Raw genomic sequence first — 25,626 nt, forward strand, 5'->3', positions numbered from 1 at the left:
ATATTAAGTAGTATACTTTGCTTACGTTCTAGAATTTATATTATATCTATAGTATCTACTTAGGTATTTATTTAAACAAGCCCCGTATTGGGTATTAATATATAACTACTTTTGCCGGATACCATAGTACTATATACTTTCTGCTCGTATATTCTTTGGCAAAACGCTAGCAGGGGTAGGCTAAGAGCCGATTCGCCAGAACAGAACCGTTCTAATTAGCGTTCGGGACGACCCTCGCGAGATCACCGTCGGTCGATTCGTCATCGCTTCAAGCTCGCCTCTTTGCAAAGCCGAGGACTCGCAAGATCACAGTCGGTCGATTTGTCATCGCAGAATTTCCTCGATGGACATGCCAAGACAAAGAAGTAATAAAGAATCGAATTGAGCATTAATAGGCGGCACGGGATCCCCAGGGAAAGCATCGTCTTTGACATCTTTTCAATTCCTCAATGTCGCTCAAGGCCGCCACGGAGACGGTTCTAGTCGTCGGAGCAACTGGAAATATCGGCGTATCAGCCGTCACGGCTGCGTTGCGCTCCAAGCGCAACGTCTTGGCCATCGTCCGCAACCAAAATTCAGCCGACAAACTCGTCAAGTACATTGGGTCATCCGAGGGGATCACTTTCGCTGAAGCCAACGTTCTCTCGGACTCGGGGGTAAAAGGTGTTGTTGATCAAGTCCGAGCGGGCAAGCTCCCATCTTTCCAGCATGTGTATTCCAGCAGTTGGTTACCCATTATACTCACGAGTCAACGTTCGCTACTGACATTTCAATCAAGTTGGCGGCGAGTACACTACAACTCCCCTCCAGGAGATCACCACCAGCCAGCTACGCTCCAACTTTAACATCTCCTTCGAAGCCAACTTCTGTAGGCCCTTCCAATCCTTAAGCGGACCCGACACCTTCTAACAAAAGACCCGCAGTCGCCTATCGGGATAGCATCGGCTATCTGCTCGAGCAGAACAATCCTGCGAGCACATGGACTATTTGTACCGGGTCGCAGGGCGACTTAGCAACTCACCCGGTGCCAGCCATGACGCAAGGTGCCTTGTTCCCCATGGCCACGGCCGCCGCCCGTGAGAACGAGTCTACGAACGTCCGCTTCAACGAAATCTACCTCGGGTACCGAGTCGAGGTGGATGAAGTCGCTGCCCAGCATGGGACAACGAAGGCATCGGACTTTGGGAAAGTGTACGAGTTAATTCTGGCCAATCCCGAAGTTCGCAGTTCACGCGTTCGGGTCGACGATCTTGAAGATCTCAAGAAGTTGAAGTACCAGAAAAAGTTCTAGTAGCATGTCATGCCGAGCGGTCTCAGTAATGAATAGATTGATATTTTGACCAAATACCAATCATTATCATTAAAGGGAGCCAAAATATCGGGATATGAATGAATATTCGCGATATGGCTTATATAAGCTGCATCACTAGTCTTAGCATGGTGTTGTAGTTATTTGTCAAGGTCAACAGCTTCCTAGAGGCCCTCACCCCCCCCTTATTCCTCACCAGCCGTTCTCTCCTCCAACGTACGATTGATACTGCGTATATACCTTAGCATCCTTTTACTACACCACAAGGCTTCAACTTTCTTATATATTCATAAGCTTATGGATATTCATTCATAAGGATCTCAAAAAATCCAATCGTTATCATTGCTTATGAATGAATATATCGTTAAGAAGCAATGGATATAAATATCATGGAGACCCCTGGTTGTGCCACTTGCATGGTCAAAAAAGCAATAATACTACATCTCACCGTCGACGTTTACTTGAGTACAAACAAAATCAACAGCCGGGACTCCTCTGCTCCTCTCCGGACGCCCCACTTTCCACCAAAAATCACAAAAATCATAATATAATATCTTAACAACCACTGAATAAAAACTTCTAAAAATTTATTTAACTTTATATAACGTAGATGATAGGGTTATGACGGCGATAGGGTTATGACGGTCGGCTACTACCGCCTTCCTAATCAGGCTCACGCCAAAATACTGCCAAATGCCCAATTACAGGTAAAATACTAGTAAAAAGCATCGCTCAATATCACACTGTTACTGAAGTTTTATGAAGTCTTATTTTTATATAATAGAGGCTCTATATTAATATTTTTTAGTATTTTTAGTACTAACTGCTACCCAATTAATACTATAACGTCGCCTATATTAATATACTCCATCTTTATCCGACACCTTATCCTCATCGTCTACTTCCTCGTCATCCATTTCCTTATCGTCTATTTCCTCATCGTCCACTTCCTTATCGTCCACTTCCTTATCTACCTGTATAGACTGCTAAGAGGCCTCCTTTGCCTTTTTTATAGCGTCCTTTAAAACCTTAGAGCGAGCTATAGTATCTATAGCTGCTGCGAAGGATTCCTCCCATTGCTCCTACAGTATTGCTAAGGCTTCTATCTTAAGCTTCGCCTCCTCTACTGCTTAAGCAGCTGCCATATAAGCCTCCGCAGTCTTCTTTCTTTTTGCTATATTACTGTCGACCTGAATCAAAGTTCCTTACTACCATTGTAATACTGTCTGACGACCTAGATCGTCTATACGAACTATGTCTTAGTTGTCTCGTATCTTGAGCTCGTATGTCTTATCGAACGTCTAATTACCTGTTTCTCTTAACTATGACCTACTACATAACGACGTCGTTGTTATTGTATTTGGGACCTACCTGATGTATATAAGAGAGCTTCTAGAGCCCTCTTTAATAAACTAGAGTTCTTATTCTGAATTACTAGTTTAATAGTTATGAGCCCGGGCTGTTTACTGTATTATCTTTAATTCTAAAGCCTTTATTCCCATTGATTTTAATTATTATCTTAATTATAGATAACTACCCACAATGACTTCTTAATAAGAAACCCCTCCCGTTATTGTATTATCCGTTATCCTTATAAGCCTAAACAATTGGGACGAATGGATTAAGGTTATTAAGTTAAAAGCGAATAATAATCGTCTTTGGAAGTATATTGACCTATTAACACCTAAGACCGATCTGCTATAGCTTAAAGAACCTGTTTGTGCCTTACCCAAGGATGCTAATAGCTGGGGAAAGACGAAGCTCGCGGACCTAGATGAGGAGGAGAAGGAGAAGCTCTGTACGCTTAAAGCCGACTATAGGGATAATATAAAGCTATATAGAAAACAGCTGTTAGCTCTTAATACGTTGCGCAGCCACATTCTAAGCTTTATCTCACGTACTTACCTTATCTACACGTTTAAATGCACCACTACCTATGACGTCTTGGTATCTCTTAAGAAGAGAATTGCTCCGACTAACCACGCCTAAAAGCTTTAAATAGCCACTTAATATGCAAGGCTTAAGAAGGCGCCTCGGAACCAGAACTTTAAGGTTTAGTTATAAGAGTAGGAGAAGGTATATACTAAGTGTAAGGAGCAAGCTCTACCTAAGGTAGATAGTAATCGTTTAGTAAAAGATTTCGCATACGCAGTTAAATTAATTATACTAAGCTGGTTAGAATATTAGAAAAACGAGCTTGATAAGCGTGAGTGGGAGAAGAAGACGCTTCCTACCTTCTTTAAACTGGTTGAAATATACCGAAACTACCGTTATATGGACCTCGCCTAGAAGGGCAAAACCCTACAAGGATCCTTTAGAGTTACCTTTAAAGACGAGTTACCGAATTTAAAGCCTGAATTAAAGCCTTAATTATTAGTAGATAAGTAGAAGAAGGAAAGGCAACTGCTGCTAGAGTGCCTATACGGAAAACGTTACTACTTTAACAAGTGCTAGTACATCGTAGAGTCGATTTCTCGCCTATTGTGGTTTAAACCAAGTAATAAAATTCAGAAGAAGGTGGATAAGAAGATTGCCAATACGACGCCCGAAATTAAGGCTTATATTAAGTAAATTAAAAAGGACGATCAAGCTAATAAGAAGCCAAAGGATAGTAATAAGTAGAGCTCTTAAGAGCCTAGTAGAGGAGCCTTTGCTATTTATTAAGCAGGAGCCTATAATATAACCTCCAATTATAAGCTTTATAATAGCTTTATCCTTAACTTAGGAACCACTATATACGTCGTTAACGATTAAGCCAGATTTATTAGCGACATCAAGCCTACGTTAGATTGGCTCTATATAGGATTAAATATAGAAGAGATCGTAGGCTATGGCACAGCTATAGTTATAATTAACCACCTAATAGGCAAGACACAGATGCAGCTCTTACGAGCAGCCTATATACTAAGCTTTTATACTAACCTAGTATGCCTCTAAAAGCTTAATAATAAAGGAGTCTATTAGAATAATAAAGAGAATACTATCTTCTCTGGTGACAACGAGACGTACTTCCGCTGTAGCTACTACTATAGTTAGAAAATGGTTAAATATAATAAGCTAAAGGACTTATAAGAGGCTTTATTTATGACTTAATTAAAGCTAGTAAAGCATTTATTAAAGCCTCTACTAAATTAGGCGGAAGGCTATATATGGCATTAGTGATTAGGCCATGCAGGAAAAGAAGCGATAGAGTAACTACCTTAGTTAGTAATGGGGGCGGTTCTAAAAAGCCCCTTAATAGTAGAATGCGAGTTATACGGAGTAAGTAAAGCTTATAAGGTAGTATTAAGAAGGAAACTAACCTAGTTGGCGGTTCTTTTCTACAGGATATACCTAGATTTAATATCCGGAATTATTATATATAATGGCCATAAGTACACGGTATACTTCCTTAACGATATAATATAGATGAATGAGGTAGAAACGATGGCTAAGAAGTTATCCCTAACTAAAATAGTTATTAAATATTGCAATGTCATTAAAAGACAATACGGCTTTAAGGTAGCTATAATCTATATAGATAAAAAGACGTCTCTTATAGGCGAATTTAAGGAATAGGTAGCTAAATAAGGAATTACTCTTAAAAGATTAGTACCTAATACCTAGTCTTAGAACGGTCCAGCTAAACGTTTTAGGGGGGTGATAATATAGAAGGGTTAATGCGTAAGGGTTGCAGCCTATCTACTAGAAGAACTGTAGCCTAAAGTTTTTAAGGCAGCTACCTATCTACTTAATTAGACGCCTAGTAAAGGGCTTAAGTAGAAGACACTGTTTAAGAATATTTAGTTAGTAATGGGTATATGTAAGAGTATATATATTAGGTCCCGCCGCGCTTACGATAAGTTTATAAGCACTCTCAGTCTTTTTAGCCGTATAGCAACGTGGAGGCGGGCCACGTTATAATTATACTTGCGAACTTACTGGGGCCAGGTGTTGTGGGTTTAATCCCCATCGGTCACTTCGCTCTAGTATAGTCTAACGCGCATCCGTGCGATAAGGCGTTGGTGGAGATTCTAATCGCTTATATTACTAGGGACTAACTAATATAGTAATACTCTTGGCGTTTAATCCCTGTGGAGGCCTAAATGGGCGTATAGAGGAATCCCTGCGAGCGCTTGGGGACGAGCGCGCAGAGGAGAGGGCAATTGTAAGAGTATATATATTAGGTCCCGCCGCGCTTACAACAAGTTCGCAAGCACTCTTAGTCTTTTTAGCCGTATGGCAACGTGGAGGCGGGCCACGTTACAGTATATTACCACTAAAACTAAATATAGGTTACCTACAAGTCTATAGCTATAGGGCCTATCCTCTTAAGTATAATATTCCACGCCTAAATAAGCTCGTGCTAAGGGCCTATATAGGATATCTAGTAGGGTATAATTTAACGAATATCTTTTAAATCTATATTCCTAGTTAGAAGAAGGTTATTAGAATAAGAGATATACGATTTAATAAGTAATTACTCTATAATAACTTACAGCTAGATTTGGCAAATATACTCTAAGTAAGGACTGACTAAATATTAGAAATAATTAATGTCCGTTAAATACAGAACCTCCAAGACGAATTAGAATTGTTATTTAATAAAAGTAATAAAAGCGATAAAACTCTAAACGAGATTTAAGTTAATACTAAAGGAAGATAATAGGTGAATTCTAGTGGAAATTAGGAAGAGCCTAATATTAAAAGTAGTAAGCAACCAGATTTAAGCTCTAAAGATGACTTAACTCTAGGGCTTTTTACCCTAGATAAAATACTAGAACCTAACTTACTGGAGCCTCTACCGTCCTTAAATACCTTAGTAAAGAAGAAGCTATACTATATTATAGTTCTAACTAACGAAGCTAAGCTAAAGAAGAATATTATCGGCAATATAGGAGAGTAAAACGTTGTTAAAGGGAAGAGACTTAAAGAACGTCTAAAGGCCTACGTAGGTTTCCTAACTGATGTTACTAAGGACAAGAGCCTTCCGGCTTAAAGAGCAGCCTTTAATATAGGGCTTACCTTTTACTAAAAGCTATATCGCAACTAGCTCCTACCGCCGCCTAAGAACTAGAAGGAGCTTTAAAGACATTAATATAAGGAAGAATTTATGGCTACTACTTAGAAGGAGTTTACTAACCTTTAAAATAAAGAAACGTTTAAGGTTGTTAAGGAGACAATTAATATTAAACCCGTGCCTGTTATCTAGACGTTTACCTATAAAACTAATACCAATAGCTATCTAACGAAATTTAAAGCCCGCCTTTGCGTACGAGGTAATCTACAAGAGTTAGTACATAAGAACACCTATGCCGCAATACTAATAGTAAGATCGTTTAGAGCGCTAATGGCTATTATCGCAATATTTAACCTAGACTGCTAGCAGGGTAACGCCGTTAACGCATTCGCAAACAGCCTAATTAACGAGGTCGTTTATATTAAGAGCCTAGATAGATTTGCGATTAAGGGCAAGTGCCTACTGCTTTATAGAGCGCTCTATAGATTACAACAATCACCTCTACTATGGTACAGTAACTTAATAATAATACTTAAAAAGGAAGGCTTAAAGCTAGTGGCGGAGGAGCCTTGCCTATATCACAACAATTGGCTAATAGTCTTCTTCTATATTAATAATATTACAGCCGCCTACTAAAAGAGAGACATCCTTAAGCTTAAGACCTTTAAGGAGCACCTTATAAAAAGGTACGAGATAAAGGACCTAGGTAAACTCACCTGGTTTCTAGAAATTTAAATAATCCGCAATAGAGAGAATAGGAAGCTTTGGCTTAGCTAGGACGCTTATATTAATAAGATCGCGATAAGCTTTAATATAAAGGACTATCGTAAAGTCTATACACTAATAGGCAATAAGGAACTTAAGCTTAATCTAGAATAAGCCTTAAAGTAGGACATCTATACCTATTAAAGGAAGGTCGGATCTACGCTCTATATAGCCTATATTACCTATCTAAACGCGGCGAGATTAATAAGCAAGCTATTAGAATTCTCTTAAAACCCATCACTAATTCATGACGCAGCTACTATAAGGGTAATTGCCTACCTTTATTAAACTAGGACTTTTGTAATTAAGTACTTAAAGAAGAATATAATAAATTAAATCTTTATAAGGGCCAGTAATATATTATTTAGCGATAACCTAGTGAGCAGAAAGAGCACAGAAGGTTATCTATTCACCTTATTTAGAGGGCCAATTAACTAGCAATCTATAAAGCAGAAGTTAGTAACAAAATTAAGCACAGAAGTAGAGCTCTTAGCCCTATCGCATACAGCCACTGAGTCGATTTGGTGGCAGCAATTCTTTAAAGAAATCGGATTTAACCCTAATAAGAAGCAAACGATATATTATAATAACCTATAGACTATTTAACTACTAACTAAAAGTAACGCGGAGCTTAACACTAAGCTTTAATATATTAATATTTATCACCACTAGCTCCGCTAGGAAGTTTATAAAGAAAGCATTAATATTAAATAGGTGCCTACTGCGGATATAATAGTAGACGGCCTAACAAAGGCTCTGCCTTGTTAAAAGCATAAGACGTTTATTTAGTAATTAAACCTTGTTGATATTAAGGATCTAATTTAATTTAATTTAAATAATATTTAGGTAAGGTAAATATAGGGAGGATTTCCTTTAACTTAACACCAAATTGCTATTGTGACTTTTTAGTATTTCTACAGCAGCCTAGAAGGCTCTATGCAGCTAGGGGGGTATATTAACTTAAATTAAAGTTCCTTACTACCATCGTAATACTATTTAACGACCTAGATTGTCTATACGAACTATATCTCAGTTGTCTTATATCTTAAGCTTATATATTTTATCAAACGTCTAATTACCTATTTCTCTTAACTATAACCTACTATATAACGACGTCGTCGTCATTATATTTAGGACTTACCTAATGTATATAAGAGAGCTTCTAGAGCCCTCTTTAATAAACCAGAGTTCTTATTCTAAATTACCAGTTTAACAATTACCTATAGTTACTAATACCTTCTACGCTCTTTTTACTGCCTAATTTGCCTCTCCTAAGTCCCTTTTATGTTAATCTGCAACCTTTTTAGCTTTTATAGCAGTAGCCTAAGCCTCCTTCCTTTCTTAAACTTATGCCTTAGCAGTTATAGCTATCCTTTTTCTCTCCTTTCTAAGCCGCTCTCTAGTATTCTTAATCTTCCGTTTAGCCTCCTCTATAGCCTCCCTCGCGTTAATAAGTGCTTTAGCTAATTTAGTAGTAAGGACTGATTTAGTTAAAAGCACTACCTATTAATTTTTCTTCTTGGCTCTCCTGTCTGTAGCACCATTATAAAGCTCCGTATTTTCTAGCCGAAGTATTTCTATACCTTTATCTATTAAATCTATATAGCTTATAAGCTTCCTAATAATAATATTAATTGCTTTAGAAGCAGTGTCTAAATAACGGATTATATAGCTATACTAAGCTTAATTAGAGTGGCTTTTTAGAGTCTTTAGATACAGAGGTAAGGATAAAAGCGTTGGTTCGTTTATAGGCTAAGGTATATATAATCGCGCAGAGGAAGGTTGCCCTATAAGGCGTTAGAGGACTTAATTAGGGTTAAAAGAAAGAAGGCCTATAGCTTTAAATGCACTATTAATTAGTTTAGGTATATATACTTAAGGCCTAATCTCGCCTAGGATCTACAGAAAGTAGTTTTTATTAATACTAGTAACACCGCGAGCTACGTATTTGTCGACCTTGGCTAAATATAGGCGCTTAACTACTAAAAAAATAATAAGATTTAGAGGCTGTAGGAAGTGGGTTAAGTAAGGTAGAAGATATATAGGAATAATCTTATACTTCTAGCAGAACTCTATAAACTTAATATTAGTATAAGAGTTATGCCTATCTATAATAAGTAATCGGTAGCCATAGTGTTTAATATTTAGGGTATTAATTTTAGAGGCTTCCTATGCCTCTGCTCGCCGAGTATAACGCTTAAAATATTAAAGCCACTTAAGGCCTATTTCTTTATTTAACTAGCTATTCTCCGTTATTCTAATTAAGTACTCGCCTACAGCTTCCTCTGCTGTTTCCTATAGTAAATCTATATACTACTTCCCTTTAAAAATAATAAATAGTGGAATTATCTACCCATACATACCAATTAAGTCGATTTAGGTAACCTACTCCCTATTACCGTTAACCGTCTTAAAGTTAATAATTCTGCCTCTTAATATAACTACTTTTGTAGCAAAAGCTAGTCCCATTACATAGCCTATTTTATCCATATTCTACCTATCAAATTCGCTAATATTATATTAAGTAATGGCGTCAGTATAGTTGGTAAAGAATCTCTAAATAAGGCTAGGGTTGTTATTTATAAGAGCTCGTTCTTAATTAATTAAATATATATAGCAGTAACGAAGCTTATCCTGCCGTTTTAGAAAGTTATTGTAAGGGATATTATTACGGACACCTCGGGTTGCCCTCAGGACAACCCCCAGACGCCCCTCGGATGGTCGCCGGTCACGTGCTAAAGGCATATACCCGTAGTATATAGTCTCTACGATCCTAGAGGCCTTACCTCCTTAAGGATTTATCTCTCTTACTAATCTATCCTATTCCAATTGTGTCCTTATAGCCCCCTGTCTATAAGATCCCCTTATATTTAAATCCTTCCTACTCTTTTTTAGAAGGGTAGTCGGCTTTAAGGACCAGATTATTTGTTTATATCTTTTGTTAATAACTACCATTCTCCCTTAAAATCTTGTGATAACCTAAACGGAAACTCTATAGATACCTTATAAAAGCCGTCGCGTAAAGGCAGGAAGGTCCCTCCGATAGTGAGAGATTATAACAATATAACCCTCTAGGCAAGACGGCTGAATAAGCCCTAATACCTAGATGCTCTAGGAGCTCGAAGACTCTTATATACCTATAGTTACCGCTAAGGAAAACGCAGATACCCTCTATAATGGTTATAACGCTGCCGGAAAGTAACCGGAACCCCTTTAATCCCACCTAGGCCAATTAGAAGATTAAGCGCTAGAGGCAACTTTAAGATCTTCCCCTAAGCTAGAAATGCTAGAGGAATATACTAATGTGTCTAACTAGGAAACCAACCGGAACCCTCCCGGAAGACCACCGGCCTATAATTAGTATAGTGGTGGTGCACAGACTGCTTACAAGCCAAGTAGGCCTACCCCTTTAGGTAATCTAAGCTAATTATTAACTTAGGACCTAAGCCTTGTTGGGAAGCCTATACTAGCTACTGGTACTAACACTACCTCTATAGTAGAAGCCTCCCTAGGCCCGAGTTTAGAAGGTTAAGAGCCCTATACTGATCTCCTTTAAGATAGATATTGGGAAGCTGTTATAAGGCTCTCGGAAGCTATGCGAGAGGAAGCTACTAATAAATATATTAGAACCCTCTAAGGGCAAATCTAGATCTGGTAGGGTCTAATCTAAGCTAGGTAAATTCTTTTATAACCTAATTAAGGCTAAGGGCTTTTTAGGAGCTACTTAGTACCTACTTAAGGAGGTATAGAAGACTTAGAGAGTTATTTACGCTATAAACGGAAAAAGGATATAGACTGACTAGCTAAGGCCTCTGGTAGTCTAGAACTTTGCTATAGACCCAACGCCTAATAGTTGGACGATTGGGTTCGTGAGGTAGATAACTTCTTTAAGATGCTAATAATACGAGATAATACTAAAGAGCGTATACGTTAGATTATTAGTAAGATTAAAGACCGATTACTAAACTAGATTGCACTTAATTAGCTTAATAAAGAGCAAATTACTATATAGCCACAGCTGTAAACCTTCTTAAAGAAATGGACTTAAGATCTGTATGTTGTATAATACGATAATACAGAGCTATTCTAAAATGGGATATAGCTGGACCGCTATAACTTCTGCCAGTTTATAAACTTTGTGGAAACTTATGCTTAATAGATGGATTTAGAGCTTTTTAAAAATAAGGACGGTAGCATCTATAAGAAAGAGAAGATTAGGTTTATCTAGGCTAGAATTAAGCTAGTAATTTATGACGAAATAAAGCGCGTGGGAGCCCTATTGCGGATTACTATATATATAGATTTTGAATGAGCAGTTCTAAATGCTAAAGACGCGGTAAGGAACTAGACCTCTTCTAGTAGGAAGCTAAGGGGTCACTAGAAGCGCGGGCACTTTAGTAGTAATATAGGGTAGACCTAACCTTTAAAGAAGCCGTTCTTAAAGAGAACTTTAAAAGGGTTAAAGTTAAGAACCTTAAATAACGGGAAAGACTCCTAGGGCTAACCTAATACCTATCTAGCACCTTTATAGGAACACTCTAAGAAGTTAAGAGAAAACTCTAGAGGTAGATCTTATTAGAAAAACAAGTAGGGCGATAACCGCACTAACGATCTAAAAAAAGAAAAGCCCTAGTTGTGGACCTCTTCTAGCTGTAACTAGGGCAAGATATAGAAGGAGAGACTCTCCGTATTACTGTTAAGCTGGAAATAATACTCCCTATAGGTGAGGTACGATAGTTCTAAGCACTATATAACAGCGGCGCTAAAATTAATCTTATACGATATAATTTGGTAAAAGAGTATAAACTCATCCTATTGCAAAGGTGGCGGAAACCTATTATAGGCTTCCTAGATAAGTATTGGATTAAGCTACATAGTGCCTATAAGCTTATAGTGTTAATAGCCGATATACATAACCGCACTAAGGCGGTTAGCCCGCAACCCTTCTAGGCGGCTAACTTCGTAGGTTATGACCTTATCCTCAGATACTCTTGGCTTATAAAAGTAGATCCTAAGATACGCTTTAAAATAGGAGCCTTTAAATAGTAGAATAATGAAGATTTAGAAGGGCGTATATTATTAATAAGCCTAAAGGACATCCTAGAGAATGTAGCCCTAGGTAAAATAGTATACGCTCTATACCTAAAGGAGTATCGGATCTAACCCCTATTTAATAGCAAGATAGGTATAGAGCTTAGTATAGGTAATAACCCCTCTATAATGGAGACCCTATAGGGAACTACTAGATAGGTCGCGGAGATATTATAGGGAGGCGGCGATCTTAAGGATTTTATAAGATACTTTAACTGTTACGGGTTACTCTAGCTTAAGCAATATGCGGAGAGTATACTATAGCACCTCGAACGCTGCGTCAAGGAGTTTTCTACCCTTTATTGGCTACTATATAAAACGGTTTAATATACGGTGGCAACCATATATAAGTAACCACTATAGCGTATAACGCTGCCCGCGAGTATCTTAAGGGAGCTTCGGGACCTACCTAATAATAATGTAGAGGACAAACGCGACCCTAATTTGTTAAATATTCTAGCAGGCCTAAGGGACTTACTAAGGGTATTTTTGGGTAGGAGAGCTAAAGTCCTACCGCAGAACTTGGAGTATAATTATGTAATTAATCTAGAAGAAGGTAAATAACCGCTAAACCTTCCTATCTATAACCTCTCGCGTAAAGAGCTTAAGATCCTATAGGAGTACCTCAATGGCTTACTAAAAAAGGAATAGATCCGGCCTAATAAGTCGCCGTTAGGCGCGCCGATCTTCTTTATCCCAAAACTAGATAGAACTATAAGGCTATATATAGACTATCGCGGTCTTAACAAAATTATAATTAAAAACTGTTACCTACTACTACTAATTAGTAAAATACTGGATTAACTATTTAGGGCGAAGATCTTTATAAAGTTAGATCTATAAGACGCCTATTATACGCTCTGTATTAAAAAAGGGGATAAGTAGAAGACCGCTTTTAAGACCTAATACAGCTACTTTAAGTATTTAGTAATGCCTTTTAGGCTAGCTAATACGCCTATAATATTCCAATCGTATATTTACAGAGCCTTAGGGGGACTAGTTGACCGCATATATATTATCTATTTAGATAATATCTTAATCTACTTAGAAGACGAGGATTAACATAAGTAATACGTCCGCAAAGTGCTAGAACGTTTAGATGATTGGGGCCTCTACGCCAAAGCGTTAAAGTATATCTTTAACACCAAGTAGGTTAAGTTCCTGGGTTATATTGTAACGCCTATAAGTGTAGTTATGGACCTAGTACGGGTGTAGATGATTTAGGAGTGGCCGGAGCTAAAGAGCTACTAAGATATTTAAGTGTTCCTAGGCTTTACCAATTTCTATAGGCGCTTTATCTATAATTACTCGGATATTGCCCGATACCTATTTAACTATATTACGGAAGCTTCCTAAGACCTAACCTAAGGAGTAAAAAGCTTAAAGGCGGCAAGGAAGAAAACTAAGAAGGGACTAACTAAATAGTATAAGCTATAGTTATAGCCCGGAAAGGTTTAGGAGGCCTTTTAGGAACTTCGCGTAAAGTTTATAAAAGCTCTATTGCTACGGTATTTTAACCTAGATTAGCCATTAATAATAATTACTAATGTATTAAATTTTGCCCTTGCTAGTATCCTACTATAACCTAATAGGCATCTAGACGCTACCTAGCTCCATTAAAGACTAGTAGTATTTTATAGTAGAAAATTCCAGGGACCTAAAGTTAGGTATTATACCCACGATAAGGAACTGCTGGCTATAGTTAACTACTTTAAATAGTAGCAATATTACCTTGAGCACGCGAGCTATACCACTTATATACTCTTAGATTACTATAATTTATGCTACTTTATAACTATAAAGGAGCTTATACCTTAATAAGCTAGATAGGTAGAGGAGCTTACGTAATTTAATTTTAAGATTAAATATAAGCTAGGGGAAAATAACCCTGCTAATAGACCGTTATAACGGCCAGACTATGCTAAAGGCTTTAAAACAGGAGAAGGAAAATAGATAATAGATATCTTACTCCCTATATTATAGAACAAGCTCTGGGTATAGGATGCTTAAGTACCTATAGCTCTATGTATTAAGTCTTAGGCGGTATAAGCCCTATCGGTTTCTACTAATGTTTTAGCTAGTACCCGGTCCGTTACTAATAAGGGTTTAAATATACCTGGACAGGACGTCCCTAATACATTCTTGGAACCTGGTAATATACTATCTCTAATTACTAAGCTATCCCCTTAAACTAATAGTGAAGCTATAGAGTAATTGGAACTTGGAGCCCTGTAATAACTAAAGGACTTTAACTTCGTAGCGGCCTTCCTAACATACGCGTATTAAAGAGTTACAAGATTTATGGTACCATCTAGTCTTATACTTAGAGTAGTATAGGATAAAACAGCTTTTACCCGGGAACTATCTAAAGGGTTAATGGATCTTATCCGTGAGGTGTAACGGAGGGACGCTTCCTATACTATTCTTAATGCAAAAGTAGACTGGAAATGTAATGGAAAGGAAGCTGTTAGGCGCTACTATTGGGAACTAGACCCGATGGGCCTACTGTGTAGAGGTGGCAAGGTTTAGGTGCCATAAGAAGTAAATCTATAACAGAAGATTCTTATAAAGAATTACGATGATCCTTTAGGCGGCCACTATAGTTAAGTAAAGATAGTGGAATTACTTTAGCGTAAATACTATTGGCTAAGGCTTAATTAGGAAGTAAAGGAGTATATCAGCTATTGTGAGAAGTGTTAAGTATATAAGATCCGTAGGTATAAGCCATAGGGTCTACTTAAATTAGTTCCCCCCGCTAGTAAGCTATAGTAATATTACGCTATAGACTTTATTACGGATCTCCCGCTATCTAAAGATGGCTAAAGACGAACATATAATTTGGTCCTTATACTTATTAATAAGTTTTTAAAGTATATCTAATACCTTCCCATTAATAAGATGATTAACGTATAAGAGCTCGCCAACCTAATTAAAGAGAAATGCTTTCTTAAAGTAGATTAGCCGCACTCTATTATTACTAATAGGGGCAGTGTCTTTATAAGCTAGTACTAGTCGGATTTATGCTTCTATTTAAAAATAGACTACTATTATAGTACAGCTTTCTACCTGTAGATAGATAGGCAAACGGAACGCTAGAACTAGGAACTAAAGTCTTACCTACAGATGTATTTAAACTACTAATAAGATAACTAGTGCGAGCTACTTCCGTATATGGAGTATGCTTATAATTTAAAGTAATATATATTGTATAAGTATGCACTAATCCAGATTGCCTATAGCGTCTAACTATTTAGGTTTAATGGTATACCCAACAATTACTAGCTAAGGCCGCATAATTAGTTATAGGATCCTATTGGGAAGTTTAAGGACATCTACCAGAGAGTATAAGGATACCTTTAGGAATGGGAGGAGTAATAAAAGTATGTGAAGTAGAGCCTATAAGATGCCTAAGAGTAGTAGAGACTTTGGTATAACCGCAAGCACTAGGATAAGCATTTTGGAGTAGGCAATAAGGTTCTATTACGTGTAATAAATATTAAGACCCGTTAACTATTAAAGAAGCTCGATATAAGATACCTAGGTCCCTTCTAAGTTAAGAAATAAATTGGTAAGCTAGCCTATTGTCTCCAGCTACCCCTATTTATAGCCTATATATATTTAGTATTTTATATAAACCTACTAAAGCTATGGCATAGACTACCGCCGGAAAAGAACTTCCGTCTAGGCCTAATTAAACACCCTAAGGTAGTGGGCGAGTGGTATAAGGTTAAAGCTATACTATGCTATAAGTCTATTAAGAACAAGCTTTAATTTAAAGTTAAATGGCTAGGCTAGCCCGCTAAGGACTCTATATAGGAACTAAAGGATTACCTTAATTATTATAAAGATATTCTAAAAGAATATTAGGACCAAGGTCCATAATTTATAAATCGCAGAAAGCGCTCTAATACTACGGTGTTATTGCGACCTATGAAAAAAGCTCGCGAAAAGAGTAAATAGGTTAAATCGGATATGGAACAGACAAGCTCCGGAAACCATAAGGATTAGGGCTATATAGCCTAAGGCAGGACGGGTCCTTAGCCTTTTCACGTACATAGCATAGAGTTAATAGGGCATTTTACTAGAATTGCATTCCTATTTATTAATCTATACTAAAAATATTGTTCCTAGGGCTCCTAAGCCCTTCCTAAAAGCCTTTTAAGGCCTTCCCGAGCACCTAATTGAGGTCTTTAATTACTACTATATATAAGAACGAATCCTAAAAGTCTAAACTACAAATGCCTAATCTAAAAAGCCACTACGCCCTATTATTATCAGGAGTAGGATTAGTATCCATTAGGCCACTAAGTAATAGCTAACAAGAATAGGATCTAGATGCCTTAGTAGGTGTATAAGTAGGCATAAAAACAGGGGCAGGATAATAAGGTGTAGCTGGAGCAGAGACTCTTAAACGCTTAACACTAATATTAGGTCTAAACCAATACTAATAAAGCTCTTACGGCGTAAGCTTATAGTTAATAAAAATACGCTTAAGCCCAGAATAAATAGAGACGTTAGCTAGCTGGCATAGTCCAGAACTACTAAGACCTTACTACGGTAACCGTTAGTTACCTATCCGCTAGGTACCTAAAGGGTAACCTACCTAATACCGTATTATATTATACTCTTTCGAAACTTAACGCGTATACGCGAACTCCTTTTTATAGTAGACGGCAACCTTTTTCTTATTACCCCTATTCCTTACCCTATCTTTAATATACTAACCTTACTCTCGTATTAGGCGTTGCTAGCTAGCTTACTAGGAATTATAGGTAGTATAAATAGCCGTGGCATAGTCTTAAATTCGGCTAAGTTGTTTAGTATTTATGTTGGAATAAGAAAGAGCCTGGGCAATATAGTAGTTAAGGATATTAAAGGAACGTCGCCACTTAGGCCTAGGCTATTATTGAAGCTTAAAGTTAGCAATGGAAATCTATTAAGGATAGAAAAACTCACCTTAACGTAACTGCCGCTCTTAGTACGTATGCATTAATTATAAGAACTAAAGGTATTAGATCTAACGCAGTGTATCTTATTATAAGCCTCCAGAATCCTATTATTAGATTTCTGGTCTTTTAAAGACGTATAGGCAAAATCATTTAGGTAGGACTAGCACTAGTTATAGGTTAGCGGGGGTTAGGGTTCTATATGCAAAGGCAGGGCTAGGATACACTGTGGAATTTACTTAGAAGAGTAGTTAGTAGGAGAATAAAGAGGCATATTAAATTATTAATAAAAAAAAAGAAAATCTTAATAATATATTAAAGATACGTCCAAAATTGGATGACGGTTAATGGCGAGAAGTGAGGTGTTTAAGAAAAGGAGTAGCTTAATAAGTAAGATGTCTTTATACTTTACCTTCTAATACCCTTCCGGTAAATAACCGTAACCTTACTAATATAACTCCGTTATAATAGCGCTATTTAGAAGGAAGGAAACACGTGTATAAGTTATTTAACTATTACTTCCTTATAAAAACTAACTACGCGGCCGGGGGAAGGTAATTAAGACGTTAAATTAAAGACATATATAGGTTAAATTAGACCTAAAACAATACTATAGTATTAAAGAATAACGTTATAAACGTTCTTAACAATTACATAATAGCTATAATTACTATCGCGAAATGTCCCTATTTGCTAGGTAGTAGAGCTACGCCAAATATACGGTATAAGACCACTAGATTTAAAACCATATACACTAAATCTTAAGAGATAAGTCTCTTTAACTAACTAATTAATACCTTAACCGTATCTAATAACCTAAGGGCAAATGCGGAAGTAATGCGTTAGTAATATAGGGGATTATAAGAAAAGGATTATAAGAAAAGATTATAGACCACATCTTAGCAGTTAAAGACAATGGCAAGCTAAGGCTCCGTACGTTAAATCCTATACTAAAGGTTCTACGGAACTATACTAGAACACTAAATTGCCTATAATACTTATAATTAATTACAGACTGGCATAAAGGCTTAAAAGTAGAGTTGCATAAAAATCCCTATATTAGCTTAGGTAGTTACCAGTATACTTTTAATAGGCTTTTAATAGGTCTTCTAGCAATCCTCGCGTCTTTTCTCTAGTTATGTTTTTTCCTTATTAAGGTTTTTTAGGAGTTTAAAGTAGGGGTTAAATAGATAGATAATATACAGCGGTATACTAATACCTCTCTAATATCTCTCCGAACCTCTTCCGGGACGAGCCCTTATAATCTCCCTACCGTAAGGTAATGGCGATTGGGGGCCGACCGTAAGAAGGGGGGGGGTAATGTAAGGGATATTATTGCGGACACCTTGGGTTGCCCTTAGGACAACCCCCGGACGCCCCTCGGATGGTCGCCGGTCACGTACTAAAGGCACGTGCCCGTAGTATATAGTCTCCACAATCCCAGAGGCCTTACCTCCTCAAGGATTCGTCTCTCTTACCAATCTATCCTGTTCCAATCGTGTCCTTATAGCCCCCTGTCTACAAGATCCCCTTACAGTTATACACCCATTTTATACCAAGAGGGTCGACATGGACGTATTAAGGAAGGTTGGCGTATTCCCAGCGGAGGACTACTATGGCAATTAATTAAACGGTATGCTGCCGATATAGAAATCCAGCGTTTACAAGATATATAAGGTGTTAAACAATTACATCTTCGCTAGCAACGGTAATACGGTTCTAGTTGGTATAGGCGACTTTATAGGGTTATTGCTTTCCATTAAGGCGGCATTACAATGTCTATAGATCCACCCTATAAGCCTTTACGCAAGTTTCCCGGTCTTTATAAAGCCTAGAATTCCAAGCAATAATAGCGCTTTATATTTTCTCTTCCCTACTAGGTTGTAGGGGCCAGCAGGGCATTATGGTGTTGGTAAAAGATTTTTTAATTTAGTTGCAAGCATTCAAAATAAAATAAAGTTGGTACTATTTTGATTTTAGAACGGCAATATACTACATTAGGAAGGCAGTAAACCCAATTAGGAAGGCGGTAGTAGCCGACCGTCATAACCCTATCGCCGTCATAACCCTATTATCTACGTTATATACTCTATTTCTTTTCTTTTAGTTTTAAAGTATATAAAGATTAAAATAGAATTTAGGGGCGAAAACTATATATCTCTATAACCACTTCATAGATTTATTTAAAATTAAAATAAAAAAAGTAGAGTATATATAAGCCTAAATATAAAAATTAAAAAGTTTTTATAAAGTGGTTGTTAAGATATTATATTATGATTTTCGAGATTTTTGGTAGAAAGTGGCGCGTCCGGATAACTGGGGTGTCCGGATGAGTGGTGGTACACGTTATTAAGTGGGGTCTGCAATTGTTAACATTACCTATATTACAATACACAACCTTAAGCATCTCTACGGAGGCGGTTGTTAGAGCTGAGGTGCTTTCTAAGATAAGGGAATAACTTTGCGCTAATAAATGGCATAAGAAGCCAAAAGGAGGGCGTGCATCCAGCAGGAGGGTGTACACCCAAGCAGTTTAATGCCTTCACCTATTAATTGACAAAGAGGCCAAGCCCTAGTCATATTTTGTAAGGCTACTTTTTCGCCCTCAACCGCCGCCTCACCTAACCATAGCCCGTTGGCTGCTACACAGCCCAACATGAGTCACAAAATAAAACTAGTATTCTCCATAGCACTTTGAGGCAACAGTTCTCTTAAGCCTTCTTAGTTTTAACACAAAGATGCCGCCAATCTTATACAGCCCACTTCGGCGGTGTGAGTCCCGACTTATTCACCTTCATCCAGGGCAGTGGCCTGATCCTGTCTCATTCACTCTTTATACTTTTTCGCTGCAGCCACCAGAATTACCATTCTTTGAAGCAGTGTCTTACACATGGGGCGACCAAATAATGGCGCCCGTCATATGTTCAGGAATGACAACCCAGGTCACGAAGAGCGTTGAAACCTTGCTGCGGCGGTTTCGCCTTATAGCTGACACACGGTATGGAGAATTTTCCTGACCAAAACATTTAGAAGCCTTGAAGTTGCTAACACGCACCACAAGGTTATTGTGGGTCGATGCACTGTGCATCAATCAAGATGACATCCAAGAGAGGACGGATCAGGTCCAAGCAATGGACTTAATCTATCAGCGAGCAAGTCGTGTCTTGATCTACCTCGGCGAGGCGGATGACTACAGCGACAGTGCCATGGATGCCATTGCCGAACGCAAAACTTCTACTGGCTCGATACAGAAAAAGGTACTCGATTTCTTTGAACACCGGTCATGGTTCAGTCGTGTCTGGGTATTGCAGGAAGTGGCCTTGGCAGACTGCGCTTTAGCGATATGTGGGTCGAAATGCGTTCCCTGGGCCAATTTTCCAGCTTGGTGGGCTCAGAATGCTGCGTACCTCCAAGACAGAATCCCCCCTTCAATACTAGCCTACAATCCTGCCATGAAAAAATCCTTCCTACAACAACTTCACGACACAAGGGTGAGTCGTGCCACCGACCCTCGAGACAAAGTTTACGCACTCGCCGGAATATTGTCGCCGGAGGATAGGTTCGTTCTTGCACCAGACTATAGAAAATCTGTCGCTGAGATATATGCTGAGGTAGCAGCCAAAATTATTAAACACCAATCATCCCTCCGGATACTCTCCGCCACGCAGCCGTTCCCTGGGGAGCAATGTCCCAAATTTGACGGAACCTCTGGCTCTTGGGTTCCAAACTGGAGTAAAGAATCTCTTTTAACGTCCCTGGGTCTTTCAAATCTGTATCTTGAGCCATACGATGCAGGTGGTAGCATTGCCCTCACGAAGTTCGAAACTAGGGAGGAAATGGATTTCCTACATATTAAATGCTATGGGATCACACTGGATGTGATTCAGGAGACTGGCAGTGTGTGCCCCATTGAAGCACCCGGAGAATCAATCGCTAAAGTCTTGAATGAGTGGAATGACCTGGTAAGCTGTAGATCGCTGACCATAACACATGTGAGCTTCCAGATAGCCTAGCTAACTCCTTTTGCTCCAGATTTCTTTGCCAGAAGACGAATGCTTCAAACTTACGTCGAGACTTGGAAAGGGGATATTCTTTGTCGGCGAACAATTCTTCCTCGTGGACCCCGCCTCGGACGTTCTATGGCCCACCATACGTGCACAGCCATCTACAACACTGGAGCTAACACCTGATGAACTCGCAAAACGAGAGGCCTGTCCCGTAACGATCGACGGCCTGAAGTTTTGCCTTGGCCGCAGATTTCTAATGACCAAAAGCGGTCTTCCCGGTCTTGCTCCGCCACTGGCGATCCCTGGAGATATCATAGCCATTCTTCTTGGTGCGCCAGTTCCTCACGTACTCCGAAAAAAAGACAGCTATTACACACTTGTCGGTGAATGCTACGTTAATGGCGTTATGAACGGTGAGGCGCTGGCTCATTTAAGCAAAGAAATAGCACTGCAAGTGCCTGGGCATCGAGTCAGGCCTTTTCAGAAGAGCAAGTCGACTGCGCCATTAGAATGGTTCTTGATAGAATAAAGGAGGATTGACTTGCATCGGTGGACTTGGGTAGGTTGCATTCAGTCCTAAGCCTTACTACTTGTGTTCAATCACTGCGACGGTCGTGATGTCCGTGGTGGTCGCAGGTGACTTCGGAGGGAGTTAAGAATACATCACATGCCTTAGCCCTTGTAACGACATCAAACCGATATAAGCATAGTGGTTGCTGATGCCAAAAGAGGCTGGATTTCTAATTAATAGCATTTATAAGCTAGTGCCACTTACGCCACACTTAAGTATAAAAAGCCGCAATCCGCAATGGAGGCGAGTGGGGAGGTCTAGGAAAATTGAAAAGCGAATTCGAAAATTAACAAGCGGCCAGAGGACAAGCCAAGAGCAATGGTATTCCTAAAAACGGCAATACAAATTTCTCAATACTCAGAGGGAACCTAAAGCATACCTTCTATACCCTAACGAATCTACTACTCCTTCACAAATATACCGTGTGAAGGACTCGATTGGCAGGGAGATGTGGTATGTAAAACTCCCCTATTCGTTTGGGTAAACGCCCCATCCTCAGAGAACGAAAGGATTTCAACAACGGTGTCACCCTCGAGCGTCTGCAGCGCCGCCCCTGTCCCGACATCCCACAGCTTGACCGCCTTGTCGCGCAAGGCCGACGCCAGCATCTTGCCGTCCGGCGGGAAGGCTACCACACTGACTCAGCTTGAATGGAACTCCAGAATCTACAGCGCCGCCCCCGTCCCGGCATCCCACAGCTTGGCCGTCTTGTCGTCCGAGGCCGACGCCAGTACCTTGCCGTCCGGCGAGAAGGCTACCGCGCGGACAAGGTGTGGGAAATAGGAAAGAGAAGGGGGGAGGGGGGTGGCAATAGAAACAAGGGGTAGGTCACCGAGTCAAGACGGGGTAGGTGGCTGGGTCAATGACTGAGTCAATGGGTAGGTAGCTGAGTCGGGGTGGCAAGACAACCTGATTCAGGTCGACACAGTGAAAAGAAATTAGAGGAACCAGCATTTGGGATACCCCAGAATTGTCTTCTGCTATCCAGAAACCCATAAACCAGGCGAACGGATTACCCCCTTTTTTGCAATTTTCAAATACGGCCTGCGCTGCCAACTCGAGACCTGCGACCTCTGAAGAAGGCTTCGAAGAAACTATGAACCCCGACGTACATAGGCCTTGCTATGGTATCCGGCGAAAGCAGTGTACATGTCAGTGCGCGACAGGGGTGCTTCAGCCATATAACAAAATATTTGAAACAGGTGGCGTAGAGAAGAAACGCAAGCGATTGGTATATTAAGTAGTATACTTCGCTCGCGTTCTAGATTTTATATCATATTTATAGTATCTGCTTAGGTATTTGTTTAAACAAGCCCCGTATCGGGCATTAATATATAACTACTTTCGCCGGATACTATAGTACCGTATACTTTCTACTCGTATATTCTTTAGCAAAACGCAAGCAGGGGTAGGCTAAGAGCCGATTCGCCAGAACAGAACCGTTCTAATTAGCGTTTGGGACGACCCTCGCGAGATCACCGTCGGTCGATTCGTCATCGCTTTAAGCTCGCCTGTCGACCTGAATCGGATTTCCCTACCACCATCGTACCAGTGGTCTACTTGGACTGGACTGGACTGGATCTAGGCTCAAATCCAGTCTACACCAGTTCTATTGCGATTTGGCTCCAGGAGCGCCATACAATCCATATACTATTTATAGTAAGTCTTAGCATCCTTTGGTGTTGCAGTAGGAAGTTATGCGGAGTACCAAATTCGGCCCAAATTGTTTATATTGCTCCTTATATATTACTCCTTAAAGGCCTCAATCATCTCAAATGCGTCCTCATCGTTACCTTCATCCTCATTGTCGCCAGTGATGTCAATGGACTGGATTGATTTTGGATTGGATTGGATTTCTTAGACTTAAAGTAGATCCGGTTAAGGACTTTAATTAGCTTATATTTAGATTGGATTTAAAGCCTTCTTATAACTGGATATCCAATAGATCCAGATCTATATATAGGTGGTAAGACGTCTAATATAAGCGAGCGCCGCTTAAGAATTCTAGGCCTATCGCCATACAATTAAGGCTCAATCTATTATAGCAACTAATTTAATTTAATAGAAATGATTAAGCTAAGGTTGTTAATTTAATGTAGATTAAGTAGAGGAAGTTAATCCTCATCGTGTCGCCCTCATCGCGTCGCCCCCATCGCGTCGCCCCCATCGCGTCGTCGCCCTTATTACAGCCCTTATCACATCACGTCTCCTTCCTGCTTAATTTTTTTAATCCGTCTACTTCTTCTATATAGAGGGCTTTGTTACTACTATAGGTCGAGTAACGCGCGAAGGGGGTAGCAATTATATATTAAGCAGCCGTGCTGCAGGCAAAGCTTCTGCTGTTCCTTAAAAGCAAGTTAGTAAGACCTCTAGCAGTAGAAAAAGGAAGCGCCTAAAGATAACTATAGATCCGATTAAGCCAAAGCCTCTTACCTATCATAAATCTAACCCTAACTCTAACTTTAAGCCAGAGCTTATATAAACGCTAGCGGCAAAGCTAAGTCGAATTAAGCTTTATGGAGAGTAGTACTATAAAGCTAGCAATATCGCTAGCTAAAGGCGCGGTAAGAAGAGGTTCTTGCATATATAGGGTAACAAGAAAGGATTCGCGATTATATATAAGATATTAGCAGTTAAATACTACTACTACTACTAGTGCCTAGATAAGAAAAAGGATCCTATATATAAGCCGCTTAGTAAAAGACTCTACTAACTCTACTACCTATTTACTAATTAGTAATTAGAACTTAATGGCAACTCTTTTATTCTAAGTTACTAGAAAAGGACTTACCAAATTAACTAAAATAGCAGTAAGATTAAATCTAAAGGGCTAATTAAGCAGTATATTGTACAGTAGGATTATATTTAGAACGCCTAGTTTAATCGCTTTAAGATCTTACTAATCTACTAGCTAGTATACTGTTATATCACGTTTTACTAGATTAAAAATATCTACTTCCTGAAATTAATTTAGCATCTATATAGAAGTCTTATTAAGTATATTCCTACTTATAATATAATCCGCCGCTAGGTTATAGATAAGTTTTAAAAATAGAAGCGTTAACTATAAAAGAACTTATAAGAAGCTTAATTAAATATCTACCTATCCTTTAACCTCTAAACATCACCAAACTGCTATACTATTATCGCAATTATCGCCTACTATATTAATAAGAGCGGAGCTTAATAAATAAAGCTTCTTACTTTATAGCGGCTTAAAGGCAAACATACTAGTATAAACCAAGCCTAGATTATCCTTAATATAATTAGCGAGTATAAGATTAGCGGTAGAATTAGGTACTTTATGCTTAATAACGCGTTAAGCAACAATATAGCTATTAACTTAATTCTTAAAACTCTGTATCTAAGGATATTAGAAAAGTAGTAAAAGCGACGTTAATTATAGTGCCTAGGCTATATAGTTAACCTCTATATATAGGCGTTCCTTCTAGGTAAGAAGGTAGATACTATACTAGAGGAGCTTAAGCTGGCTTATAGTAGGCATGACTTTAAATTAATCGTGAAGATCTAGAGGTAGTAGGGAGCTCTTAATCGTCTATATAATATTATTAGATATATTAGGATATCGCCCTAGCGCTATAAGGAGTTCTAAAAGGTTATAGTCAGTGGCAATTAGTCGTTATTTAATAAGCTTAAGGTAAGTAATGAGATCTTAGTATTAAGATTTAGTAATATTTACTACTTAATAACGTTAAAAGCCAGGGGTTTAATTAGTGGGCTTATATTTAGGCCCGGATTTTATAAATATCTGGGCTATAGTCGCAATATTAAACTTTTTAAATTCTTTAGCTAATATCTCTGCTAGCTTATTTAAAGCAATATAACGTAATAGAACTTATATTTTAGCTCTATTATACGCGCTATTAATTATAAGTAATATATATAGTAATTCTGTAAGACCTATAGGCCTAAGCGTA

General features: G+C 38.7%; 3 protein-coding genes across 3 annotated transcripts; 2 read left to right on the plus strand and 1 right to left on the minus strand.

Annotated features, from left to right (window-relative positions):
• Positions 1–289: 289 nt before the first annotated feature.
• Positions 290–1,791, plus strand: K441DRAFT_691782 (uncharacterized protein). The gene is made up of 3 exons (XM_067652506.1): positions 290–723; positions 779–868; positions 924–1,791. Exons 1-3 carry the CDS (start codon positions 450–452, stop codon positions 1,289–1,291), a joined length of 732 nt encoding a protein of 243 aa, XP_067510354.1. The 5' UTR covers positions 290–449; the 3' UTR covers positions 1,292–1,791.
• Positions 1,792–19,848: 18,057 nt separating this feature from the next.
• On the plus strand, positions 19,849–21,646 carry K441DRAFT_683383 (HET-domain-containing protein; the record flags this gene model as incomplete). The annotated part of the gene is made up of 3 exons (XM_067651684.1): positions 19,849–20,108; positions 20,172–21,072; positions 21,143–21,646. 3 exons carry the CDS (start codon positions 19,849–19,851, stop codon positions 21,644–21,646), a joined length of 1,665 nt encoding a protein of 554 aa, XP_067510355.1.
• Positions 21,647–22,146: 500 nt separating this feature from the next.
• K441DRAFT_485137 (prolyl oligopeptidase) lies at positions 22,147–22,455 on the minus strand (the record flags this gene model as incomplete). Its single annotated transcript, XM_067641924.1, has 2 exons — positions 22,147–22,324; positions 22,358–22,455. Coding segments are annotated over 2 exons (276 nt in total), but the record flags the coding sequence as incomplete, so codon positions are not given.
• Positions 22,456–25,626: the final 3,171 nt, after the last annotated feature.

Source organism: Cenococcum geophilum, assembly GCF_001692895.1.
Source record: "Cenococcum geophilum 1.58 unplaced genomic scaffold K441scaffold_1, whole genome shotgun sequence".
NCBI lineage: Eukaryota > Fungi > Ascomycota > Dothideomycetes > Gloniales > Gloniaceae > Cenococcum > Cenococcum geophilum.